We start from the raw sequence: 25,000 nt of genomic DNA on the forward strand, positions 1-25,000 counted from the left end.
ATGTCCTATCAATTATCAAATATATAAATAAATATATAAAATTCTATTTATTACGTAAGTTCTATTATATCGATTTACTTTTTAATAACGCTCGCTTAATTTAATATTTTCATGATTATCGGCTTATAGATAGATAAGATTTTATAAATTTCTATGAAATTCTAAGAATTAGCAATTTATTCATTTAACTCATCCAAAACACTTATATATTATTTTATTAATCCATAAGAGCGTATCGATCGTTATTTTTAGAATACAAATGAATATGAAGTAATACAGATAAATAAGATAAAATTATAAAGATCGATTTGATATCGAAATAAAACAAAATAAATATAAATTAAGTATATCGTATGATCAATGTAAATACACAAGTAATCGCTTTTAAGTATATTTCTTGGAGATATTTAGAATGGATTCGATTTTCTTGGAGAGATAAGAATTGTAAATGCGATAAGATCGAACATATTCTTTCATAAAATAACGATCATGGATTTGAATTTTTTCAAACGAGAAAGAGAGAGAGACAAACAGAGAAAGAAAGAGAGAAAGTATTATCGCAGATCATTCATGTATAATTATAAATTATACTTGAAAAAGATCACTTATTCTGAATAAATTCAATGAATAAATTCAAACGAAAGTGTAATGTTTAATTAATATGAAACAAGGTGTCCATGATTTCACGACGAATCACGTGACAAATTGTGCAACCGGGTCATGACCGTCGTTCTCGTTCGAATGAACGAGAAAAAAGCAAAAAAAAAAAAAAACAAAAATACAAAAAATTGCAAAAGAAAATAATTACGATAGTCTAAAAATATCTTTTTTTTTTTTACTGTACTTTCGCATTTCTATTTGAGGAACTTTTTGTGATTTTAATCGTGAAAGAAGACGACGGAAGTATATAAATATTTGTAAAGAAGAAAAAAGAAGAAGAAAAAAAAAAAAATAATTTACGAAAGAAATATATGTAAAACGATTTCGACGAATATCCTTTAAAACATTTTCCCTTCGTTTCTTATCTACATCTTATATTGGAAGAATTTTTATCATTTGAATAAGAAAATAGTATACACACATATATATATATATATATATATATATATAACGAAAAAAACGGCGTGTGTATATATATATATATATAACCAAAAAACTAATTATCATAAAAAAAAAAAAGATTTATCATTTCCCTTGTTTTACCTTCGTCTTCTGCTTGAGGAACTTCGAGATCTTGGCTATAGGATTGGGAATTTTTGGCTTTGGCATCTTGATGTATAGAGACTTTTAATAGAAATAGAAAGAAGACAGTTGTCGTTGCTTTAACTTCTTGAATCCTTGTGTCATAAGCGCACAACAGTCTTTAACTTTTTGTTTTTCCCCGGAGAGAGAGAGAGAGCGTTAGAGATTAAGATAGAATAAAACTTTGACGTCAAATGTACACTTGGAATCGCACCAAATAAAAGAGAATGTTACGATATATTTCCTTCTCACATCGTTACTCTTTTATAGTCTGTCAGACGACGACGAAGCTTCTGCTGTGCATCGGGCTTCGTTCATTTCAGGTTTCATTCAATAGGAAATGAATCTTTCTAGAAACAACAACACTTTACGTATTTAAAATATCTCTCATTGAATCAAAAAGAAAAAGAGGCAAAAATCTAAAACGACGATTATTATCCTTTCTTTACTACGATTCTTTACGTAATTTAAAGACGACGTTTGATCGTATATATATGTTAATGATCAATGCGATTTCATCTCGCACGTAAATTATTATTACGTTGATGTATCTTTCTTCGTCTTTTTAATCCCCTTTGCCTAATCTATTTTTCTCTCTTTCTCTCTCTCTCTCTCTCTCTCTCTCTCTCTCCCTCTCAATGAAGTCACACTTATTTTCTCAAACTTTTCCTTTCCTTATTCTCTTGCAATAAAATATTCCCAACAACGTACGATAAGGAAGATGTCGCGATAATTTAAACAAACAAATGAACAAATAAACAAAAAATAAGCAGAAGAAAAAAAAAAGAACAGACAAGAAAGTTTATAACGAGATTCCTTTATACTCTTTGCCTATGCACGTAACTCGCGCGAAGTCGAAGCGAGTACTGAAGCTTTGAGCCTGAAACTTCGGGGTGAGTCTGTGCGTTGGAATAGAACAAAGCGTGAGTGAGAGAGAAAAGAGAGAGAGAGAGAGAGAGAGAGAGAGAGAGAGAGAGAGAGAGAGAGAGAGGAGTTTAAAAAGAAGGGAGGAAGTGGAAGGGGAAAAGCATCGATGTGTGTAACCATTTCCATACACACATATATATATGTACATATATACTTATATATATATAAGTAAGTATACAATATATAGACGGTGAGTTTACATGTCGATGCGCATCTTCGATTGCGCAGCACGTGCTGATCGGCAGGCAGTTCCATTGCCTCTTCATTTTTTTTCGTCTGATGGGAGAAGGGAAAATAGTGGGGAGTAAGATCAGCTAACACGCATCCACCCACGCTTTATTCGTCGATCTCTCTTCCTTCCCTCCCATTCAACTCCCGCTACCCTCTTCTCAACACTTTTCACTCTTTCTATCTCACACGCGACCTGACAAACGCGTTACCGTTCGTACCGTTCGTTTCATGGAAATATGTCTCGTCTTTCTTTCTCTCATTTGACTTTTTTCTTCTTCTTCTTCTTCTTGTTCTTCTTCCTCTTGGAGGTTAAATCATACAGGATATATATCTAGGTTAAGATCGATCTTCAAAGATCGACAAATTCAATCGATCGATCAACTTATTTTATCTCTGTTATCATTGTAAAGACAATTATATATATACACGTTTAAATAAATAAATATATATATATATAACTATACTTGATTTTATAAATGCATTACAAAATCATTTAATAGTAAATACGATCAGATTATTATCATAATTCGTTTAAATAAACCACATGTCCTTATAATCGTATTAAAATACTACTATATATCTATAAAATAAAAGACGATGGCTTTATTATCCGTGACATTTTTAACTTTCTAAAATAAAATGTTAATGGAATCCATAATCTCTTAGAGAATAATTTTCTTCCTTCCATTTTTTTTCTTTCTTTTTTAAATATATTTTATGTCATATTTTACGTCATATTTTACGATACATGTTGCAAAATTAACTGGAACGAAACAGAAACGACTCTATGATGAAAGTTCCTCCGTCTTTAAAAAAAAAAAAAAAAAAGAAAAAGAAAAAAAAGAAAAGAAAAGAAAAATGAAGAAAAAAAAAGAAAAAGGAATTGTTAGGTGATAAGGATAATCTCTTGAAGGTCACTGTTTAATGGAGGGTAAAAATATCCATAAATATCATGAACTTTGCTTCTTAAATATTTTTGTTACTTTCTCTTCTTTTTTTACTATCTTTTTTTCTTCATCGACTAAAGATAACCCGAAATAATAATTAACGTACGATCTTATGATTTTTTTTAAATAAATCAAAAGTCTCCGTGTGAAAAATAGTGTTAATGGGAATGAGAACCCCTGATGTTACATCTTATCCACGACCATTGATATCGGCGTATATCGCCTGTTGGAATACGTGCCAATATGCAGTCGTTCATATTTTATACTAATTACTATGTCAGAAGTATCTATGTTACATATGTGTGTATATATATATATATATTTAAATGTGTGAATGTATGGAGAATATTTATATCGAGAATATACATATAAGAAACCAGACATATGTGCGAAAAATCTATGTAAACATGGGAACGGTAGTTGAAGGAAACTAAACATCATTATCAGTGACGTATCAACTTCTTTAAATGATCTGTTAGGACATTTACGGTAAAGAACATTAAATTAAATTAAAACCACTGATTAAACTTTGTATCGATAAGCACGAATGTAATAAATGAAAATTTCTTTCTTTTCTTTTTCTTTCTTTTTTTTTTTTTTTTTTTTTTTTTTTTTTTTTTTTTTTTTTTTTTTTTTTTTAAATAGAAATTTTCCATTTCTTTCTCTTGATAATGAGGTAATAATTATGAAATAATGAACGTCGCGATTTTTCTGTTAGTTTTTTTTATCTTTTTCACAAAAATAGTTTGCACATATTATGGTTTCATTCAAATATGTAATACGAATAGAAAATATATTCATTAATGAAAATTTGGACGGGGAAAAAAGTAAAACGACGAAAAAAAAAAAGAAGAAAAAGAAAGGAAAAGAAAAGAGAGAAGAAAATAATAAAATACATGGAATTTAAAAGAATCTGTTTTTTCGTGCCGCACCGCGAGTTACTCAGTTCTTTATCGAACGTGCTTGGACAAAAAACGATGACTGGACCTTGGATCAACATCGAACGATTGTAAAAAAAAAAGAAGAATAAAAAAAAAATAAGAGAAAAATGAAGAAGTCTCTTGGATTCTCGTCTCCTTCGACACTGTAAATCGCTACGCATTATGAGATATCACGGAAAGAAACATTAAGAATGATAAAAAGCTTCCGTTCGAAAGTCTCGAATTATTATGTTTTCAGACTTTTCCGATTAAGAAAAAAAAGGATAAATAAATAAAAAATAAAAGTGCATAAATAAAAAAAGAAAGAAAGAAAGAAAGACAGATAGACAGACAAACAGAGAGAAAGAGAGAGAGAGAGAGAAAGAGACAAAAAAATAGAAATAAAAACAAAACAAAATTATATAATCATTAAATTAAAAATACTTTTGAAATTTCTTTTCAAATTTTCAATCGTTCCCGAGGAAAAGATTAAATAAATAAATGAATAAAATTAAAAAAAAATATATATATATATATGTATATATAAACAGAAAAAAAAAGAAGAAGATAACGCAATATTACTTCCCAATCGAAAAGGTGTTGCAGATCTCTTAGAAAGTAAAAGAAAATAAAATAAAACAAGAATAAAAAAGAAAAGAAAGAAAGAAATGAAAAACAAAAAAAAAACAAAAAAAAATAGTAGAGAAAAACAATATCTATGTATTACATAAAATTATGAAATTGTGAAATAATGTGAAATAAAAATTATCATTGACTATTGTAGATCTTCGATAATATTTAATTCTTAATATATCTTCGTTGTTTATTCATTAAATGATAAAAATTAAGTAGAGATGATAATACCGTTAACGTTTCAAGATCATTAGATACGAAACATATGGGCGTACGTGTGCACTGGCATTCATGCGTTCTTTAAATATTCACGCATACATACATATGTATGAAGTATGTAGGCATGGAAATCCACGGAATTCCGCGGGAGAAAAACAACTTTCTATTTTAAGTACACACTTTTGCGTGAGTAATCGGTCTTTTTGGTATTTTTTTCCCCTTATCCCTTTCTTTTTTCTTTTTTCTCTTTTTTTTTTTTTTTTTTCTTTTCACAATTCCATTCGGAACGTCTAACTTGAGAGAAGTTTATTTTACTTGCGTGTTAGGAAAATTACATTTGCCTTAAACGAATTTCTCTCCTTTCAATTGGACAACATCAGGTGTCCGACATACGACGATATTGTGTAAGAGCTTTGTGTGAAAGTTGTCAACATTTTCCCTCATTTTTTTCCTTCGTCTTTTCATTATTTTTTTTTTTTTTTTTTTTTTATTTTTTTCTTGCCTTTTCTTCTTTACTTTCAAGAACATTCGTTTCGATCGTTAGAGAAGTTATCGTTGGTTTAAATTTATATACGAATTATGATAATTATACTGCGTACAATTTAATTTAATCGATTAATTTTTATGCTAATTATTATTCTTTTTTTATGATCATGAAAAAGTTTAGATGCTCTATGGCCTCTCATGTTTATCATTATAGATCCATATATATCAAATTAATTAAGTTAAATTGAATTGAATATATTGAAAACATGTGACTGATCATTCTAGAAGATAATTCGAATGATAATTTACATGTTTGACTATTGAAATAAGTTGTACTTATCGTAACGACTATATTTATTTAGGTCATGGTAATAACTTAATCTTCTATCATAAAAAAACTTTAAACTTTAGTTGTATAGATATCAGCACACTATGGTCAACCATAAAATATTTATTACTGTCTTTCTATTCCTTTTTTTTTTTATTTTTCATGATTTTAAATCAGATACAATTTGTATTTGTGTATGTGTGTATGTGTGTGTACCTGGTGCATCAGAACTAAGACGTCATCAAATCAAATATTTATTCTTCCAAATGTTATCATACAATGGACGCTAGTTGTGTACCGTTAAGTAAAGTTGAATACGTAGTTATCTATTGTTTTCAATCATGAACGTACAACTACAACAATATTTATACTATGAATACGAAGAAACTTCTGTTCTTGTAAATTAATTTCTATTTTTAAATCATTTTCAGTATTACGATTAAAATCGAATTCAAAATATTTATCACACGTCTTCCTAACTTCGATGTAATACGCATTTAACTTGATTTACTTTTTTATCACGTTCGTACGATATTCTTCCTTTAAATGAATTATTACAATTAATTATAGGATTAATAATAACGATTATCCACAAATTATTAGGATTTTAATTTAAAATAGAGAGATTGTTTTTCAGAATTTTTAATTTAATTTGTGCTTTGTACATTAAAAATTTGTTCGTTTGATACGCATGAATTTTTGTTTTTTGTTTTTTGAATTAAAAAATTATCCCGTTTTTTTCATTCTCTCGATGTAAACAAAAATGTACTAATAACGATTTTCTATCAAGTATAAAACTTCTTTTTTCTTTCTAAAATTCTCTCTTTAAACTTAAAATTCTATTTGTTAAAGTACGTATAACCTAATTCGCGCTATATCTCATTAGAATTAAATTGATCTCATTTTGAATTTTCGTTTGAAATTAATTACGAATTATTTTCGTCCGAAATTTACCGACTGATATTATCAGAATCTTGACTTAAATTTCTACTTCGTATTTATATCCAATGTATTTATAATTTGGCTGCTACATTAGAAATAATTTCCAATCTGATTTTCGTACGAATATTTTTCTTTTTCTTCATAATTAAAAATTGTATCTTTACTGATTTTCTCGACATAAAAATGTATCTAATAATAAAGATTTCCTCGTTATAAAAAAAGAAAGAAGAAAGATATTGACTTGGACATAAGCTTCTTAACTTAATTTCTTTTGAACTCGAGATTGGAAGATCGATAAAAGAAACGAACGTTTAAAAATATCGAAAAAGACTTTGAGAGAAATCATTAACGAGAGAACACTTTTGTTTATACGAAAGTCTGACCGCCGGAAACAAGTCTAACTCCGTTTTCATTTTCGTTTTCGCCAGTGAATTTTTCTTTTCGACGAAATAAAACGTGTCTTTGGAGGGATGATAAAATGAATGAGGAATTTTGGCAGTAAGCCGAGTGAATAAGAGTATGAAGGTTGAAAATTTAGAACGCTAAGCGTCCTCGAATTGACGTGAGACAGAATTCCGAGATGGAAAAATTAGCCAACGTCTCTTGCTACGTTTAAAACGAGATAAATCCTCTTTCTCTCTCTTGAAATCTCATTTTCTAGATCATTTGATCTAATTCGATAGATATACGTTTCAATCGTTTTTCGTGAAAATCTTTAAAAAAAGGAAAGAAGAAATTCGATTATAATTTTTTTAAAAGGTATAGACTCTAGAAATTAGTAAATATTAAATTTGTCATTTCAGCCATTTCTCTTTTCAAGTAATATAAATTCTACTATGAAAAATATGAAAAATAAATATATATGAAACAAAATATGAGTTAAAGCTAATTGTAAGCTACAGATGAATGTATTTTTATATTTATAAGCACAAAATGTTAAGATAGAATTGATAATATCGAATTTATCATTCGAGCTATTTTTTTAAAGTATAAATCCAACTATGAAAAAAAATGAGTTAAAGCTAGTTTCAACTAGAGAGAGGTATGTTTCTTTTCTATATATATGTATATGTGTATATATATATATATATATATTTATAATAACAAATTTCAATACAGTACAATATCCTCATGAATTAATCAAAAGAAATATCTTAAGTGGAATGACATTAATGTATCTTTTTAAAAAACTACTATAAATCCATTTGCATCAAAATATATTGTAACTCCGTACAAAATCAAATGAAGATTAAAATATTATTAATACTATCCTTCACGTAATTATTAAACCTATATGTATATATATATATATATATATATATATATATATATATCTTTTTCATTAAACTTATCGTAATAGTACTTTGAAAAATTTTTATCAAATAAATAAAATTTTTTTACATTTAATAATATATTTGTAATCTTTTTTCTATTTCTCGAAAGAAACAAAAATGGATTTATAATACTTTCAATAAAAACTCCTCGTTTATATTTCGATTAGATCGATCTATTGTTACATTAATCTACTTCGATCATTTTCACAATCAACTGGCTCAAATAATCAACAAAAATTTTTATAAAATTATTACAAGATCTTTCAAATTTTTCTTCTTCCTCGATTTTCTATCACAATATTTTCATAAAGCTTGCAAGATATCTCGTACAAATATTCATTTTATCGAACAAAACAAAAAAAAAAAGAGAAAAGAAACAGACTCATATCATTAAAAAAAAAAAGGTATATATCTCGTGTATAGAGCGTCAACGAACATATTCTTTTTATCGCATTTATCCTTCTTACGTAATCAAAATGACGAGATATATAGAATAAAATATTGCTTTGATTGCCGAAATCTCAACTTTTTTTATTTATTTCTTTTTTATTGTTTTCTTTTTTATTTTACATTAGGAGAACCACGTAGGAAGAAAATAACGAGTTATATTAATCGTCCTAGTCGTACGTCGTTGCTTAAGGCGATGTAATAAATAAAATGCAAGCCTTGTGGGATGACATAGTGCAACGACCTTAGCAAGGTCCACCCACTGGTTATTTTATTATACGAATTCAGATAGTAACACATTAAATACAAACTCCTTTATTTATGTTCCGTATCATGGAAGGCGAATTAAAATTATTTCATTATTTAATTATATATTATTAATTATTCAATTAATATTATATAGATATTAAACGTATATCGTGTATATCGTCAATAAAGCGTATCAGTAACATATGTTTTTAATATTTATGGTTTCTTTCTTTTCTTTTTTTAATTTCTTTTTTATTTTTATTTTTGTATAGATATATATGTAAAAAAAAAAAAAAAGAAAAAAAAAACGAGTGGATTATCATCGTGAGAAATATTATATTTAAATTACAACATATGTATATATGTATATAGTTCAATACACGCATATCTATATTTCAAAAATAATGATTGTACATACGTATAAAGAAAATGATTCATTGTCAAATCAAAATTAAATTTTATTCAGAGATAACGATATTCTATAAAAGCCATTTCGAAAAGCTCGTTAAATTTTCATCGAATCACAGATGTCTTTAAAGATCAAGTATTTCGTCAGATCGAGTACCTTCGAAAGTATACGAACGTTAAACGAACGAAATTTGTTTTTAAATGTTTATTTTTATGTAAAACATATCGTAAAACACGATCGAATAATTTATATACTTCGAAGTATTTTCGTTTTTATAAAGAAGGTCTTATTATTCGCTTTTTTCTTTTTCTTTTTTTAATAAAAACCAAACAGTCCAGAACATCGCGTGCCTCGTTTAACTTAAGAATATAAAAAAAATAAATAAATAAATAACCAGAACCAATCTCAAGATTGTTCGTAAGCAATTAACAAAAATATTCCCATGACAAATAAGCCGGACATAATGTTAAATAAAATTTGATTCGTCAGTACGTCATCAGGTTTAATTCGAAGAATGAAAATGAATAGAAACGAATAATTAACAAAATCTGTTAAAAATTCAGTCAAATACGAACGTAAATGTCTTACGAAAGACACATCGTTGAACGAAAATTTTGGGAAAAAGAAAAATAATGCTGAATATACAGCAAATATATAGAAATGATTGAATACTATACTTAAAGATGTGACAATTGATTTCACAAAAGGGTATTTAATCTTCTTTTTTTTTTTTTAGATTTATGCGATCTCCATAAAGAAATTTTAAATGAGCAGAACAAATAATTTTTTTCTTATTACGTTCAAACCAACCCCTCTCCCATTTCTTTATTTGAGTCTAGACACGCTAAATCATTGGTCAAATATCTTATCCGAACAGTCATCCGGTGAGATGGCTTTCTTCATGGGACAAACATTTTCTCTTTTATTTTTCTTACAAAAATCCAAAATTATTTTATTATAATTATTCACGTATATAGTTTTGCAAGATTTTCTATTTGCAACAGAAAATTCAATAAAAAATATCGATTGTTATTTCGATTTTCGATAATATATCGATTTTCATAATACCTTTATCAATATCATAACGATTTTTAAGTAACTTTTTAAATTATAATACCGATATCAAAATCATATCGATCTTTAAATTATTTCTCCGAGTTAACAACGATCAGATTCATAAATCATATCCCTTAAAAGTAAATAAATAAAATTAAAAAAAGAGAAACAACTTCAAAGAGATTTTTCTATATAGATAATAATTTTTGTATCGTTGTATACGTGTTCGGAATATATTTAACTCTTTCCTATCGAAATTTAAGATTTTTTTGAGTAAACGTTTTTACCGCTTACTACTGTTTAGAAGGTGACCTTTAATCAGCTGATTTTATTGTGTAAAACGTTCACGCACATTTTTTATTACACCATATACATATATAAAATATAAATGAGAGAAGTGAATCTATTAATCCGTAAGATTAGAATTTCTAAGCAACAGAAGATTGAGTCACACGTTTTACTTACGAATAGAAATAATTTCGACCAATGGGATATTAAATGTCTATTGTTATTATTATTATGACGGGAAAGAGTTAATATATTATTTTGATATGATAAAAATATCAACTTTTCAATCGTGCAACCATGCCCATTCAATCTACTTCACGAGATACACGGGTTCTAATATCTAATCAAAGGAAACACACGGAATGCTCTCGACGAGAATCAGGAAATAGCAAGCAATTCCGTACATGCATTTAACATTGATTGTTGTTTAACGAATGTATCGATTCGAAAATGAATTATATGAAAAGTGTGATTTTATGTAAGAATTAACAAATGAAAGGAATGAAGAAAAAATGGAAATAAAAAAGAAAGTAATAGAAAAATTAAATGAAATATTCGAGACAAGTAGTGAATAAAATTTCTTTATCGAGAATGCATCTTTGTCTTCGTAAATACAAAACAAAAATATATGTAGCATGACTCATAGCGATTACTTTTAAATTTAACATCCGCGCGTCGTGAAAAAGAATTTGACTGTATATTCTATTTAAAGAAACAACGATCACGATCGAAGGATTTCTTTACGTGAATTAGTCGACGAGATTATTTTCATCGTCTTTCTTTTTTAAAAATGAGCAAATACGATGTGAAAGCATATGATGATGTCACCAATGATTGAACGAGGGTCGAATATGTTCGAGCGAATACAAGAGTTAACCTATTAACTGCTGAAATATTTTAAAAGACGCGCGAGACTCACGTGACGTATATCACGTGGTACGTCACGTGACGTAAAAATATTACAAAGTTAAAGAAAGACAGAGAGAGAAAGGGAGAATATAAATTAATTATAAATTACGGGCCAATTGAATATATTCTTTGTTAGAAGTAATAGAAATATATATATAATATATATAAATACATATACATAATATATGTAAATACAAATATTATATATATAAACACATATAATATATAAAACTCTATTGCTATGTATTGTATATATAATTATAATATTAATATCATACTATTATATATTAACGTATATTGCTTTCAATAAAGGGAATATTCAATTGATACATTAATTTATAATCCATCTGTATATTTGGACGAGAAGAAGTAACAGCAGTTCATAGGTTAAAAAATATCTTCGAACGATAAAACGATAGTAGTAGCAGCAGTAGTAGTAATAGTAGTAGTAGTAATAATATTAGTAGTAGTAGTAGTAGTAGTATTAGTAGTAGTAGTAGTAGTAGTAGTAGTAGTAGTAGTAGTAGTAATAGTAGTAGTAGTAGTAGTACTACTAGTAATAATAATTGTAATAGTGCGGTGCTGCTTAAAGAGAATATGAAACGTGCTATATATAATATGTTTAACAAAACATATATATATATATATATATATGTTAATATATACAGGGTGCGTAAATCGAACAGATAAAATCGAGCATAATCAAGGGTGCAGATCGACTATGAAACATCAAAAAAGGTGGACTTTGGGGGATATCGGGGTAGTATCGATACCTCCGGGTCCTGGACCTGTTCGGAATCAGCCGAGGTGCTCGATGTCTTCAGGATGGTGTACAGCTTTACGTAGGGGGCCTTGATCAGCTGTTAGCCAATACAATCGCCCATTTTTAGCAACAATTCTCTTTCGAAACCATTTTTTCTCTTTTTTTCGTTCTTTTTTATTTATTATTATTATTTTTGTTTTCGATCTTTTTCAGAGGATCGACTATTAAATCGAGTCAATAACGTAAATAAGATCGATCATCGCATCGATATATTCAATTTCTTTTTTCGAATTTAAATGAAAGATTACATTACTCGATTATTTACGATTTCAAACAAAGTAGAAACCTATTATCGATCATTCAGAAATTGACTTTATCGACATTATCAAGCTAAAAAGTTTCGAAATATGGGAAAGAAACGAATCGATCTTCGAAATGATACATAAAGTATATTTTGACAAATATATAATGTATTACTTCGTAGGAAATTGTAGAAAATCAGATCGAAGAATATATATATATATATATAGAAAGAGAGAGAGAGAGATATAGAAAGAGAGAGAGAGAGAGAGAGAGAGAGAGAGAGAGAGAGAGAGAGAGAGAGAGAGAGAGAGAGAGAGAGAGAGAGAGAAATATGTCGCGTGTTCTTTACCTGTGTAATAATGATATATCTCGGATTGTTTTTTTTCTTTTTTTTAAAAATAGCAACACGGGTATTCTTCTTCAAGGACGTGGAAAAACAACAGTACTTTGGAATTATTTAAAGATCCCACGTGTGACCGGCTTGCACGAATGGAATACTACACGTGTATATTATATTGTGTGTATTTACGACAGATGATTTAACACATGTTGAGACCGAATTAAAAAACATCACGAAAAGAGAAGTACTATGTTCTAGAAAATTATATAACGCGAATATTGCGAGTTTATTTGTAGACCGAGGAAAGAACGTATAGGTGAAATTCAAAAATCAAACAAATTAAAAAATTTCACGAAGATGTCTAACCATTATTTTTTGCTTTCGTTTTGTACTTCTTTTTTCTACAATTTCCCACGTTTTTTTATCTTCATTGATGTTAATTCTCAGTGACTCAATCAATGTCAATAAAATTTTTGTTAAGAGTTAAGAGATTTCTCGAAATCGATAATCCATGCAATCGCGAATCGATCGAGTTTATCGTTTTCAATAATTTAATTCGCAAAATATTGTCGATAAGATCGTAATCTTCGTTATCGATGCGACGATCCTAAGATCGAAATAACTAACCTCTTTTTTAATTATTTTCGAATGGATCGAAAATAACAATACAAAAACTGAAGATCTCGAAAAAATACATCGACGATTGATACGATCAATGTATATAAACAAACTTTTTTTCCATAAAAGACAACAATGTGACTGAATAAGAGAGAAATTTAAATTATACCGGTGCATAAGAATAAGAATAATAAGTGAGATAAAAAAGTCAACTACATATTTAACGTGATACATATCGTCAACGAGCAATCACTTCAAGACATTGAAAGTTATAATCGATTAGAGATTCGATTTCTTTTCGAGAGCATGCTCTCGTTCATTCGAGATATTAAAGTATTTAACACGGAATATAAATCTATGTTCTCGTATACATGTATGTATAGATATATAGATGATTTCATTTTGAATTAGTTCGAGATATATTGAAGTATATTGAAAAATATATTAAAAATAACAATTATCGAATATTTGTTAACGAAGATATTAAATTTCGTATTGTTGCGTAACGCGTAACAACATCGAGCACAATTTTCTCGTTTATATATATATATATATATATATATATATATATATATATATATAAACTGGATCGTATAAATGATCCCGTCAGAATTTTCTTCGTTTTTCTTCTTATCATATATTTAATTGAACTTACTCGAGAAAGCACAAAAAAAGTAAGTAATAAAATTTACGATACGTAAATTAAGTTATTAAAAAAAAAAAAAAAATATTAATAGTTTATAAGAATAAAAAGACTCACCTCCCAGGATTCTCTCGTTAATTCGGATATCTCATCGCCGTCTTGATTGCGAGCCTTTCCCTCTTCAGTTGATTCTCCACTTTCGCCAGATTCCTGTGGTGTCAATTCTGGCGATAAATCTGTGTCGGTGTCGGATAGAATATATCCACGTTCCCTCCAATAATTTTCATCGAGTTCACCGTAAAGGTTAGGCACCCACGCGTGAATAAACCTATAAAGATCATCGACCCTACGAAGAAAGAAGAAACGTATGAGATATACCTTGATCACACGAATAATGAAACATCTTAATATAAATTCATAATTTTAATTGTATAGAATTTGTCGACAAATTGATCCTTTGAGTAATATTATATCATAATCTAAATCAATCAAACGGATCCGATTATCGGAATTTTAACAATTAAAAATTTATCCATACACACGAATGTTTTTAACTCATAACCTAATCAAACGGATTTAGTATCGTTGAAATCGATTATATGAATTTTATATAATATATATATATATATAAAATCAACAATTGTTTTAATATAAAATTACCTGTTATAAATAAAAGGCATCGTTCTTCTAACTGTATCTTTTACATGATTATTATAAATCGCATCGACGAATCCGCCTACGGTACTCAACATCCAACTCATTTTTAATTCTGTATTATACATATATATATATGTGTGTGTGTATATAGATATACGTATCCTCTCGTTTTGCGCATTAAAATTCCAGACGATTTACGCAAGCATTTTCTGTCGCATCGTAGATACGAATAAAATATATAAAAAAATATGAAGCAAGAATCGAAATTTCTTTTACGATTTCTTATTTAAAATGATCGATAGAAATAAACTTTATATAAATTACTAGAAATTATAACGAATAGTGACAATGACAATTACCCGATAAGTATAATTATATTAAAGTCGCGCCCTTGTTAGTTTCATATTGTCACGTGACCAGCTTAACCTCCAAATAGTCAAAAAAAAATTCTTTAAGATCGTTCTCTTTTCATTTCGATTACCGAGCGAGTATCGAACACGATTTTCCACGACACATATAGAGGCCGCTACCGATCTAAACGATTTTTATTTGGTTAACTTATTAATATTTAATCGAAGAGTATATTGTCACTTATTTTCTTCTTATTCTGTATCGTAACGACAACCGATCGCGGAACATAGAGAGAAACTTCTGGAAAACTTGCAAGCGTTTGCTTTGCTCTACGAGTAACTAACGGCTTATTGGAGCATCGCTAAAGTCACATGACCAACTTGCCGATAGAAAACGTGCACATGCACTTTCGAAGGTTGCTTCAAGTAAGTATTTATACCTGTTTCTCGCATATGCGTAACACGTTCGAATCAATGGCGCAATAAGTGACGCGCTTGAATTTATTTAACATATTTTCTTTTATCTCTGTATATTTAATTATTAAACGTTCTTTAATCCGATCCGTATGTTCGTAATCGTCTTATTTTAATTGTTTGTTCCAACACCATATGAAAAATTATGGAATAATTCTTCTTTGTTATCGCTCTATAATAGCCTATATTTTTTTCCGTGATACACTGTATGCGTTAGATAGGTTATGAAGAGTATAGAGTATATATAGTGGAAATGTTACATACCTATTACGTGGAACGCTAAACCAATATTCAGGACGCAGCTTCTTCTTGCCATAACTCATAATAGGCGTGGATCGTGGTATTTTTTTATCTTTAGGTCTACCAGTCCGTAGTCTCAGATACAACGGAGGATCTTCACAAGATCGTGCAGGTCGTGGTATCAGTTCTGTATAATTGGAATAAAAATATTTCATTGTAATAGATTAAAGTACATAATTGTCTTAGATATAGCATTGTACTTTTATTTTATAATGAATCCTCTCAAGTATTAAAATTAAACAATTAGTGTTATTTTGGATTTGTATATACACGAAAGGTCCTCACTCTTCTGTACAATAAAAAAGTTAATGTCATCTTAAAATAGCTATAAGAAAAAAGAACACTGCGTAATTGAATAAAATGATTATTTTCAACTGGTCCTCTCAGTATTAAGCTGAATATATCTGTGTAAGAAATACCACACTAAACGTTTGACAATTTTATAATTGCTTAAATATCTTTTGAAAAAAAGAAAAAAAAGAAGCGCTTTACAATCAAAGTTTATCATATTTATAAAAAAATTCATGCACAAAATATGTATAAATATTGTATTTAACATCAATAATAATATATGATATTTAAGATTCAATTTCGTTCAACTACATAAAGAGCGGTTCAATAAACTGACAATTATTACACCCAAACTAACATCACAAAAGATATAAACATATATCTTCAAAAATTTAAGAAAAAATTCATTACTGTGATTCTAATCTTTTTCATTAGTGTGATTTTAATTTTATATTATTTGATAAGAGATATATAGAGGGCAATATCTGAACCAAGATAATGAAAAGAGTCGAGATAGAAAATTGAGAAATATGATATTACACATAGAAGAACAATTTAAACAACATCGATAATAAATTATAGTGTATAGTAAGTGATCTGATATATTCTTAAATATACTGTGCACCTGTAGGCAGCAAACCGAAGATAGTAAAAATATAAATGTTTATAATGTTGGTCATTAAAACTTAGCAAATAAAAGAATCTTTTGCATGGTAATATAAAGGGAAAATAAAAATTTAGAATTAAGCTGAAATATAATGTCAAAGAAAAAACATAAAAAAAAAAGGATGGTCATAACACAAGAATAGGGACAGAGCAAGCTAATACAGTATGAACCTACCGAGGCCTTCAAGTTCAGGAAAATTAGGTGCTTGGACTAGAGGGACAACAAAAACATGTAACATTACTGCATTAGTATGAATTTGTTGCTAATGAATGATGAAACCCGTCGTGCTAATGAAAAATTCCCTATCTGTATACATTCATGCATATTACTATCAACATGAATAATGTATAAAAAAGTAATCTTCTAAAAGATAACTATTATACTATATAGGAAATGTTAGAAGAGCATTACATTGTTATAACAATTGTGTGATCATACGATGAACAATTCATAATCGTCTTAAACACGTAAAACGGCACAAAGGGTTTCAAGATTCTCAATAGATAATCATGTTTCTTATCGAAGAAAGAAAATTTGGCATTCCTAATATTTTATGTAATGAAAAAGCTTTTTGTATAATGAGAAATTTACAAAAATAATCTGTTTACATGTACCATTTATTATTAGATATAAAATTTGGTCTTGTAATTATGTTATGAAGTAACTATCTTTTTTTTTGTACTATCCATCTAATATAATTTTGTTCTATATTACTAGATTTTATAATATGAATATAATAAATAACATTACAGTCTCATAACCCTTTTAAATTAAAAGGAAAAGGATATAAAATTGTAACGCACTTAATATAGACTCCAACATGACAAATGAGCATATTTCAAAACTATAATTTAAAACGTACTTCAAAAATATAGAATACGTAAACTACTTGAATATAGAATGAAATAAGCGCATTTGGTTACTATTTATTTACATTATGTTAAGATAGAAATATCATTATATTTTCGATTTAAAATCGCACGTATCAATTTTAATATTTATTTGTATCCAAAAGCGCCCAATGTTTATGCAAAGGGACACTAATACATTAGCAACGTAACATCATCTAAAAAGCCGTCTAGCATATACGAGCGAGTGCAGTGCGAAACACGTAGTTCCCGTTTGCCATTCTTACCGTTAAATGTATGTGTTTTTTTCTTATATCAAAGTTCTTACGAAAATTAGCCCAACTAGTATGGAATCGCGTAAATGAAAAAAGTTCGTCAGAGAAGGAAAGTCTATCTTATTGTAATGTGTTAAGACTAGTATCGTTATTCTTTCCGATAAGAATGTATAACTTCCAGACTAATATGTTATTTCAATCATAACGATACTTACTGTCAAAACTAACGAATAGTCCTGGCATATCCTCAACGGAAACCATACTGCGGTAATCCAGTCGTGGTGCTTGCGTTAAACTTTTACTTCCACGATTGCTATCAACACTGCTACTACCTGAGGATGTTAGAGGTTGTTGTCTGATGAAAGTACCCACGGAAGAACGCCTGAAAAATGAGTCAAGAATGAAACTATATTCATAAAAATGTGTTTATCGACATTACGAGTGTAAAATCAACGAATGTCCCTTGCATTTTATGATAACATTCGAACGACATCATCGTAATGCTAAAATTATTTTAATTAATATAAGTAGACAACATCGACATCGAGTAGGAGATACATCCAATGCAGAATTTGTATGTCCAGTGTATGCTGCGAACTAACTTTGTGGCTATTTCAAGATACTATATATATATATGTTGTGTAGATTAATAATGTATTGTATTTGATTGTAAGCAGTTTGTTAAGCTTTAGTATAGCAGATCGTAGTATTTGATAAACTTGGTAGAGTTCTGGAGAGATGTAACATTTACCTGAAAGCAGGAACCATCTTCTGGGGGACCCTTAACCCCAGAAAGATAAAAGTTCAAAGATACAAAGGTGAAGGTTAAAGAAGTGTACGATACGATAAGCATAATATATAGACATATACATATAAAACATATATAAAGAAATTTGGAAAGAAATAAAAAATATCTCTTTACAACGAATATAATATCGTTCAAAAATATTTTTAGAGATTTTTCAAGACCACCATACACAATACTATACATAATCGTAATAACATTCCACTCGAGTACACAAAACAAAATATAATACGATCAGAGTAAATACCAAAAGATAAAATAACTAAGGAGATCACACATTTTGACAGACAAATACCAAGGATCAATATATATATCGTATATAATAATGCAGGTTGACGATCAGGGTCAAACTCACCCAATTAGGCCTCCTGGACCTGGTGAAAATTGGGCATTGCCGGAGTCCTGGGAGAGAGAGGAGGCGATAAGTGGAGGAGTTCCTCCAGCTCTACCGCCCCCACCACTCTCTTCGCTGGGAGTTTTAGCAAAGAGGCCCGAGCTAAAGTCACTCACCAGGTTGATCGGCGAGCTTTTACCACCACCATTACATATTTTTTGTTAGTTATGTTAGAAATCATAGAAAAGCTTCGAACAAATAATATTGAAACTGATCATTCTTATTTGGAAAATTTAAGAATATAAGCTCCGTTTGAAAATTAAGAAATCATTTTTGTAAGAATATTCAGTTTCAAACGTTAGCAGCATTTCGTTATCACAATTAAAAGTTGTTAGTATTGCAACTGCTCTGAGAACTCTTTCCTTTCGCGTGTCTTCAGATTTGTGTATTTCTTCATTTCTTTTTTGTTTCTTTTTCTGCTTTTTCTTTTTATAGAAAATAGATTTTCATAATGCCTGTTAGAAATGCAGGAAGCCACTCTCTATGCATAAGTAGCTACTGATAATTCTATTTTACAATACCTGAGGATATTCAGACTGTACGTTTGTACAAAACTCAACTTGCTCGTTGCTCTTATATCGTAATGTATAGATTGAATATATTTTTCTATGTATTATTTAATGGTCGACGAATAACCTCAAGTATATTCTATGCTTTCTAAAAATTTGCGAATAAGCAATCACACGTGATTGTAAATAAAAATTTGTAACATACAAGACAGATTTCAGCGTTCCAATTTATCAATCCTGTATAAAACATATGCTGTATATATCTGTTTGAATTTTACACAATCCTAGGACAGCTGAATACAATAATAAGTAACATAAGCATATATTAAATTTATGAAGATTATGTTACAAAAATAGTTTTAAAAAGACGCTGACTAGTAAAGAAATAATTTGAAAAGGATAAATATAATATGAAAATATGTTCACCTTGAGAAGACTTTACTGAAGACAGACGAATGATGCGAATCAGCACTATTCGGCAAGCTTGAAACTCTATCGGAAACGGATTTATTTTCTTCCTCTCGATCACCTGTGAGTCCTTCCATTCCAACCCACGACAATGGATAAGACAAACGCTTTAACATCTTTAAAAAAAAATATAAAAGTATAAGGATATCAAGAATCATATTTACAATTCCACAATTATCAATTATATTTCTTTAGAATACCTTATTTTTTCTAGATTCTTGTTTATCATCATCCTTATGTTCTTCGTCCTTTTCGGGTTCTTCGCTATTACTATCTAAACTAAACGATACTGAACTAGCTTTCTTTCTACCATTGATGTTAGGACCGCTATCTAACGAACTAGTTGTGATATTAGTTGGAGCTATTGTTATTGGTGGGACCCATTCCGAAGATAAAACAATGTCTGCGTCCGAATATACTTTCTTCGATGGCATAGGTTGAACAACTGGAAGCGGTGGGTTAGGATCACGTATATCTATGCCAGAATCATGGCACGACAATTTGACTAGAGATCCTTCTTCATCTTCAGGAATGGCATTGGATTTTGCTGATTCTGTCTGTGAAAATAATTGATATTTATTTTGACGTAATTAGACGAAATCCGTTATTAACAAATAATATAATATTATTTTTACCTTATCAGAATTCAAGGAATCTTGTTGTTCGTCATCAACCGAAAACGTACTTCGATCTTTACTAGGAACTGCCCAATGATGATCTAACATCGATCTCCTACGTTCTTCTAACGTTCTACTTGCTTGACCACCAACACATGGTTCTTTCTCAGTACTATCTTTCTCCTTTTCTTCCTTCTCTTTGGTTGTCGCTAAATTATCGTCCTGTTAAATAGAATCATGTTTTTTTTTTTTTTGTTTTAATTTCATTAAAGAAAAATTCATTTATATATTAAAACAACATTCGATACATTTTACGTATACATACACTTTGAAGATTGGTAGGTGTTACGAGCTCTCTATCGAAAGCTTTTGGAAAGGCATCACCTTCCCTTTCCGCACAACTGCATACACTTTCATTATCGTCACCTGCCAATTCAGGGAAAGTTTCATCTTTACCCGGTGACTGAGATTTCTGACTATCCCCTTGAGAAGGTTTCTTCATATAGTATATATCAGGCTTTTTGTCTAGATTTCCGGATTTTGTGTGTCCTACTCGCATATGAGCAATATCATAATATATCGCAGCATTGACTACAAATTCCATTGGAGCGATAACTCCATAAGATTCAGCACCATGTTCAATGACAAGAGGATCCGAGACATTTGGATCAAACATAACTGCATTTGGTGTAACCAATAATACACCGCCTACCACACCCTACAATACAAAAAAGAATTCATAACTTTATGAAATTTTGTAATATATATTTCTTCATTTCACATTATCCGTTTTAAATCATTTCAATGGTTCACTTATCAATCCAGAATATTTCAAATTTATGAAAAACAAAACAATTAGTATATAAATTACCTGTCCGTCTGTAATATGGCGTACATTGATTTTCAAAAATCGTTCTTTAAATGGTTGTTCATCGTCTTCCGTAACAGCATTTCCGCTGCCAAGAGGAGTCTTCACTCTTTCAATGTGGCCCGGCTTTGGTGACACAGGTCGCAAATTATCTAGAAGTTCTGCAAAATTAAAAAAAGAATTACCTAAGTATAGAATTTATATAAAAATGCATAAATATTGTATTTTCTTGATTTAATAGTATTTCATATTAATTGAGATTAAAATTAACTTTATTTATTAGTTACAAAACACGTATGTTTAAGAAATCATATCGAACTTATGCTTTCCAATTGCATATACGACGTGTATCTACAAAATATGGTTGTTATACGTCTATATTGACTATTGACTATTTATGATTGACCTATCTATCTATCACTGGACGTAGGAACGTGATTGAACGGCCTCGAATAAACGTGAAATTTACTAGAGATGGAACTAGTCAGCAGTTTGCATTTACAATAATATAATCGTATATGGTAGTAATCGAGCAAATATGGCTAATGATTGATTATACGTTAATCAAGTAAGAAATCTATAATTCATAGAGTGTAATATATAATGAAAATTCATCTTTATTTAAGAATAATTAATTTTAACAGCACAGTAGCTATTTGTTGATTGACTCTCGCAAAGTCTCTCTTCTTTTTCCTGCTTTTCTTTTTTTTTTTTTTTTTTTTTTAATTCATCAAACAAAAAAGAAAATGAAGTAGAGATCGTTACATAAAATACTTTCAATGAAACCTCATCGTGAAAATTGTTTTAATCATAATGCACTCTTTGTTGGAAGCTATCGACTATATATGTATATATACATACACACACACATTGCATGTGACAAATGGTTCAGTCGTAGCATCAATCATTTATTATTACAACGGCTTATAATGTCGGAAAGCAGAAGCTGCTTCTTGCCGAGTACGCCAGGATTATTTTTTTATGTCTATCGAAGTAAAAAGCAGTCTATGACAACGTGGCAAAAGTATTCCAGAATAAAATAAAATATAATAAAATATAACAACAGAGAATTTCATATCGTTAAATTGTGACATACAAAATCGATGAGATTTCATAAATAAAATTAAATAAATATCGGGATATCTTTAATTTGAAAAATCGACGATCGATAGATGGATAAATAATTAAATTCGACTTTGACCTTTTACCGTAACGTTACGTATAGAAAAATGAAATGGAAAAGTTTCGTAGAATAAACGATATTTTTCCGAATCACTTCCATAACAATTTTGAAATGGGAACGTTCGTTGAGAAAAAAAAAGAAAGAAAGAAAGAAAGAGAGAAATTGCAATTTCGTTGATTTCGAAAGATATTACTTTTATATGAGAAAGGGTTCCGTCTACTTGTCCTGCTCGGTCTAGATATATTGTTGTAATGGTAACGCATTAATATGCAATGGGAAACCTTCCTATTCTAACATGAGATAACATCGAGTTCCAATTCTTTCTAGACGTTTGGCCAACCGAACCACCGATTTTTACCTTGGGCTTTACGAAAATCCTGTTCCATTATTCATATCGTACTATCCATATCGAGAAAGAAAGAAAGAAAGAAAGAAAGAAAGAATTTCTATTTTATATTATAATAATTGACAATAAAGCATTTAAATTGATCGATAAAAAGCGAAAATCAAATTATCGTACAGATATTACACGTTCGTCGTCGTTTAAATAATAAGATCAAATGTGAATTATAAATCGTAAGTTCTTTCTCATATTTTTAAATCTCACATATTTTAATCGAGTTTGAAAACATTTCAGGCAATTTCTTTTAACTTTCAAGTTTGTTATAAAGAAAAAAAAAAAAGAAAAAAAGAAAATAATAATAATAAAATAAGAAATACAAATTCTTTTTTCTCGATCTAAATTAAATCCTAAATTATACCCATAGCTTCTAACATTTTATTTGGAACCATACTACGTCAAGTTTCAAAAGGGATAGAACAAACAAAAAGAGAGGAAAAAAAGAGGAAAAAAGGAAAGAAAAAAGATAGAAAGGGGAAGAAAGAAAAATAAAAAAAATTCATTGTTAAGAGTACCTTTCTCTTCCGGTGGTAAATCGTCCTGCGAGTCGTGATCCTGTGGAGGATCTGGACTGGGCGCGTCTGTTATGGTACCGCCTCCAGCACGGCCTTCTCCTTTGTTTGGAACCCATAATTGCTGTCCTGAATAGATAAAGGTACTACCGAGCCTGTTGAGTTTACTCAGCTCGGAGGGTGTGGTGTCAAATCTGGCTGCCACTGACGTAAGCGTATCTCTGTCGCCCACCTGCAACGAATAAAAAGAGAAGACATTTATTAGAGAGATAGAAAAAGAGAAAGAGAAAGAGAAAGAGAGAGAGAGAGAGAGAGAGAGAGAGAGAGAGAGAGAGAGAGAGAGAGAGACATTCAAAGGACAAGTTCCTTTGAAAACTATTAACTGTACAACGTTCAACCGAGTTGACTACGATTAGGATCGTCGAAATAACAACTACGTATATCTGACCCGTGACATAACAACACGACGATGAAATATTTTTTTCTATATTTTTTTTTTTATTTTTACTCTTTTTTTTTCAACGTCTCGTTCGGAGATATCAATTTTGATATCGTGTACAGCCGATAAAGCAATTATTATTGGCTGCAAAAAAAAGAGAAGAAAAAATTGTATCGGTGTAAAAAAAAAAAAAAGAATAAAAAGAAAAAAAGAACCATTATTCTTTTCGAAACAAAAATTTCTCCGATTGATGTCGCATTTAATTATTTTATATTTTCAATATTTCATTCGAATTCAGTATTTTATAGGTCGTACAAATATTACTAATTACTTTCGTACAATATCAAGTCTATGTATATATTATATCAGACCGACGCTCATATGTTGCAAGTATCAATCTATCTAATCACGTACTACGATATTGCAATATTCTAATATACTATGCGTGATCTAACAACACACACAGAGAGAGAGAGAGAGAGAGAGATGATAATGCATTATTGGTTAATTACTTCGTCCTCACTTTAAAGGTCGATTCACACAATTTTAGTTCGGTAGTCTCCGCGTTTCGATGTGTGTAGTTCTCGGGTATAGTGATTTTAATTACTATTAAAATTTATGATTCTAATTATTAAAATGTATGATTTTAACTATTATTAAAATTATCATTTCGTAATTAAAATGTATACAAGATTCACATACATCCCTG

At 29.3% G+C, this 25,000-nt stretch overlaps 1 protein-coding gene across 16 annotated transcripts in view; it reads right to left on the reverse strand.

Moving 5' to 3' along the window:
• LOC122630527 (TLD domain-containing protein 2) overlaps positions 1–25,000 on the reverse strand; it is a 198,376-nt gene that overhangs the window by 14,396 nt on the left and 158,980 nt on the right. For 7 of the 16 annotated variants that reach the window (XM_043815109.1, XM_043815107.1, XM_043815106.1 and 4 more), the window contains 12 exons: positions 23,856–24,084; positions 21,761–21,918; positions 21,215–21,607; positions 20,908–21,114; positions 20,473–20,829; positions 20,231–20,388; positions 19,257–19,427; positions 18,312–18,478; positions 17,148–17,183; positions 15,980–16,142; positions 14,352–14,580; positions 12,341–12,427 (listed from right to left, as the gene is read on the reverse strand). In XM_043815109.1, the coding sequence (XP_043671044.1) occupies positions 12,341–12,427; positions 14,352–14,580; positions 15,980–16,142; positions 17,148–17,183; positions 18,312–18,478; positions 19,257–19,427; positions 20,231–20,388; positions 20,473–20,829; positions 20,908–21,114; positions 21,215–21,607; positions 21,761–21,918; positions 23,856–24,084 (2,355 nt within the window). Of the gene's footprint in view, positions 1–1,203; positions 2,174–12,340; positions 12,428–14,351; positions 14,581–14,894; positions 15,101–15,250; positions 15,928–15,979; positions 16,143–17,147; positions 17,184–18,311; positions 18,479–19,256; positions 19,428–20,230; positions 20,389–20,472; positions 20,830–20,907; positions 21,115–21,214; positions 21,608–21,760; positions 21,919–23,855; positions 24,085–25,000 lie in introns of those variants that run through there. The other 9 variants (XM_043815097.1, XM_043815098.1, XM_043815100.1 and 6 more) reach the window with 9 other exon arrangements.

Source organism: Vespula pensylvanica, chromosome 7 (assembly GCF_014466175.1).
Source record: "Vespula pensylvanica isolate Volc-1 chromosome 7, ASM1446617v1, whole genome shotgun sequence".
NCBI classification, from domain to species: Eukaryota; Metazoa; Arthropoda; class Insecta; order Hymenoptera; family Vespidae; genus Vespula; species Vespula pensylvanica.